This window comes from Monosiga brevicollis, genomic scaffold, assembly GCF_000002865.3.
Source record: "Monosiga brevicollis MX1 MONBRscaffold_249 genomic scaffold, whole genome shotgun sequence".
Lineage (NCBI taxonomy): Eukaryota > Choanoflagellata > Craspedida > Salpingoecidae > Monosiga > Monosiga brevicollis.
This window is the reverse complement of record NW_001865190.1, coordinates 1-2,710: the sequence shown is the minus strand read 5'-3', so window position 1 is coordinate 2,710 and position 2,710 is coordinate 1. Positions and strand designations below refer to the sequence as shown.

At 53.5% G+C, this 2,710-nt stretch overlaps 1 protein-coding gene across 1 annotated transcript; it reads right to left on the bottom strand.

Moving 5' to 3' along the window:
• Nucleotides 1-62: 62 nt before the first annotated feature.
• MONBRDRAFT_30659 (uncharacterized protein) lies at nt 63-2,680 on the bottom strand (the record flags this gene model as incomplete). The annotated part of the gene is made up of 13 exons (XM_001751105.1): nt 63-135; nt 350-445; nt 546-589; nt 694-762; nt 874-939; nt 1,049-1,151; nt 1,271-1,384; nt 1,491-1,589; nt 1,675-1,733; nt 1,834-1,953; nt 2,096-2,195; nt 2,304-2,371; nt 2,455-2,680. Coding segments are annotated over 13 exons (1,237 nt in total), but the record flags the coding sequence as incomplete, so codon positions are not given.
• Between the last annotated feature and the right edge of the window lie 30 nt (nt 2,681-2,710).

Here is a 2,710-nt window from a genome sequence, read left to right as displayed (position 1 = left end):
TGAGGCACAAACATCGAGTGGCGAGCTAGAGACGCCAAATAGAAAACCGTGCAAGCACGAACCGTAGGTGGGGCAGCGATCGGCCTCGTAGCCAAGGAAGCGATCGTAGTTACCGGGAACGCCAATGTCGCGACTCTGTTGTTAAGCAAGAGACAGTATTCGGAATGAAGGGAGGAAAAAAAAAGTGTGTGTGTGTGTGTGTGTGTGTGTGTGTGTGTGTGTGTGTGTGTGTGTGTGTGTGTGTGTGTGTGTGTGTGAATGTCAGCTGAGGGGGTGGGTGCTGGTGAGCCACACAAAGAAAAAGTTATGGATCAGATCATCTACAAAGCGGTGCAGCATGGCTTTGCACCTGAAAGAAAGCAACGTAAAAGAGACTGCTGTACAAGTTGACGGCGTTGAAGAGAAACACTTTGAACGTCAGGTGGCGCTCATATGCCGATTCCGTCTAAGCCGGGCAGCAGGCAGGAATGAAGTGGACAGTTCAGACATACGCGGGAGCAGCATTCAGCGTGGTGACCTGGAGTTTGAGAGCAACTGCGACAGACCTTGTGGTTTTCCCAGTTTGTGAGAAAGATGGCCAGATACGGGTCTGATTGCAAGCAGGCACGGATCATGAGGCCGAGCAGATATCACGCATTCCTTTGAACTGAGTTACAGCATTTTTGAGTTTGATGCTTTGCCGGCACCACTTACAAATGAGGCTGAGGAGGAGGATAAATACCAGGTTGATGACGGCCGCCGTGCTCGAGGCAACGAGCGAGGCTACAACGCGAGAGCGAAATCAAAAGCAACGAAGATACATACAAGCATCTGCTTGGCACGAAAAGGGATTGGAGCATGCCTGGTATTGTAGATTGGATAAGAGCGTCGCACCTTCAGTTTGTTCGCGCTGGGTACCATCACCAGCTTCCAACAGCGAGATGTAAACGGCCAAGCGGTCTACAACCCCGACCCAATACCCCATGCTGGGTGAGTTCAAAATGTGTCACGAGAGGGTCGAATCCTGTTTGCGCGCGTGCGTCGTCAAGGGGAGACCATTCAAACGTACAAACAATGGTGCCCACAAGAGCAATGATGACACAGGCGCAGACCACCAGCACCGTGCTGACAGTAACTGAGTATTTCATGTATCGCAATTGCTTGGGGTAGTACTGCATCCGCATTGGGACGACAATGAAAGTGAGCAAAAAAAAAGAAAAAAGAAGAAGGAAAAAAAAAAAAAAAAGCTAGCTGCATGAATGCGAAGTGGTAGTGCGTGGCAGGAACAGACCTTCTCGACGACACCCGTCACAGGATTTCGCTGATAAACGCCGTGCTGTGCCTCAAATTGTGGGCGTTGGGGCTCAAGGTCTTGGGCATCATCCACCTCGTAGTCGTAGGCCAACTGTCGTGTGCGTGTCACGGGAATGGGTTTCGGTTAGAGAATGGGGGTTTGGCGCGACAAGTCGCGGGTCCAAGGAGGGTGGTNAAGGGTGCGCTCATCTTCCCACCTCGGCTTCGCGGCGCAGCCATGAATCGTGAAACAGTGTGGCCCAGATGGACATGATCCAGGCAAATGCCACGGTGAACTCGTTGTCGAAAATATACAGCTGCCAAACAAGGCCAAGGGCAGGTATTGTGAGCAGAAGGGCACCGAATCATGTCCACTTGGGTGTTTAAGTAGCCAGTGCGCACCACTTGGTAAGAGAGACAAGAGTCTTTGAGTTCCCACTTGTTGCATGAGCTGCATGCGCCTGGGCAGGCAGTGACAATGGTTGGGAGATGATGACATGGTTGTGGTGAGAATTGAGCCAAAAGCACATCGGTCCTCGCTGACAGTAAAACATGACGCACCGCAGACAGTGATGTTTGAGTTGCACAGGTCTTCAGCATCTTGACGACCCCGAAAGTTGCCGAGCCCATAAAAGAGGGTGATCAGACCCAACAGCGAGGGCAGTAGCAGCCAGGCCGTATCTGTCAACCCAGCCAGACACCAATCACGATGAGCTGGCTGTGCCAGTGGGGTGTGCATTGACAAGAAGCCCTCCAAATGCGGACAGAGGATAGCCGGGTTCGGAGCGCGACGCCTACGTGCGAGCGTGCGTGCTGTACGTACAGGAGCCAAGGAAGGCGAAATAAAATACAAACTTCTCGCCAAAGTAGCGGCGGACCAATTGAAGGGGCTGGTGGTTGCGCCAGGCGCCAAAGCGGCCCCACTATCGAGACAAGCAATTTCCGCCCGCCATCAGGAGGAGTCAAAGTGAGAACTGCCACGCAGCGGGCAAGCAAGTGCCTGTGCGCAGCAACACGGGCGTGAAACAAACCAGCTCGTATAGGACACCGCGCACGCCGTATTTTTGCACCAAGGCGTCGCCAAACACGGCATGTTGTTCTGCATCGTATGAAGGTGAGAGAATGCCACACGAGCTCTGCCAAAAGCTTGCAGAGGGCTGGCGTGGCGGCAGTGACATTTACCGGCGGGAGTAAGCTCCACATCGATGTCGCCATCAAGTTGATAGTGTTGACGCTGGCGGCCATGGCGTGCGCCGTAGCGGTGTGTCACATTGGGAACATGTGCCTTGCGCAGATCCGAAAGTTCTGCTTCGTTTGCCACCTCCTCAAACTCGAAGCGTCGCGCGTTGCGATTCTCACGCGCGGCATAAGTGGCCACGGCTAGATCACCGTACTCTTGGAAGGTCAGCTGACCACATCCACATCCACGGGGGGGCAG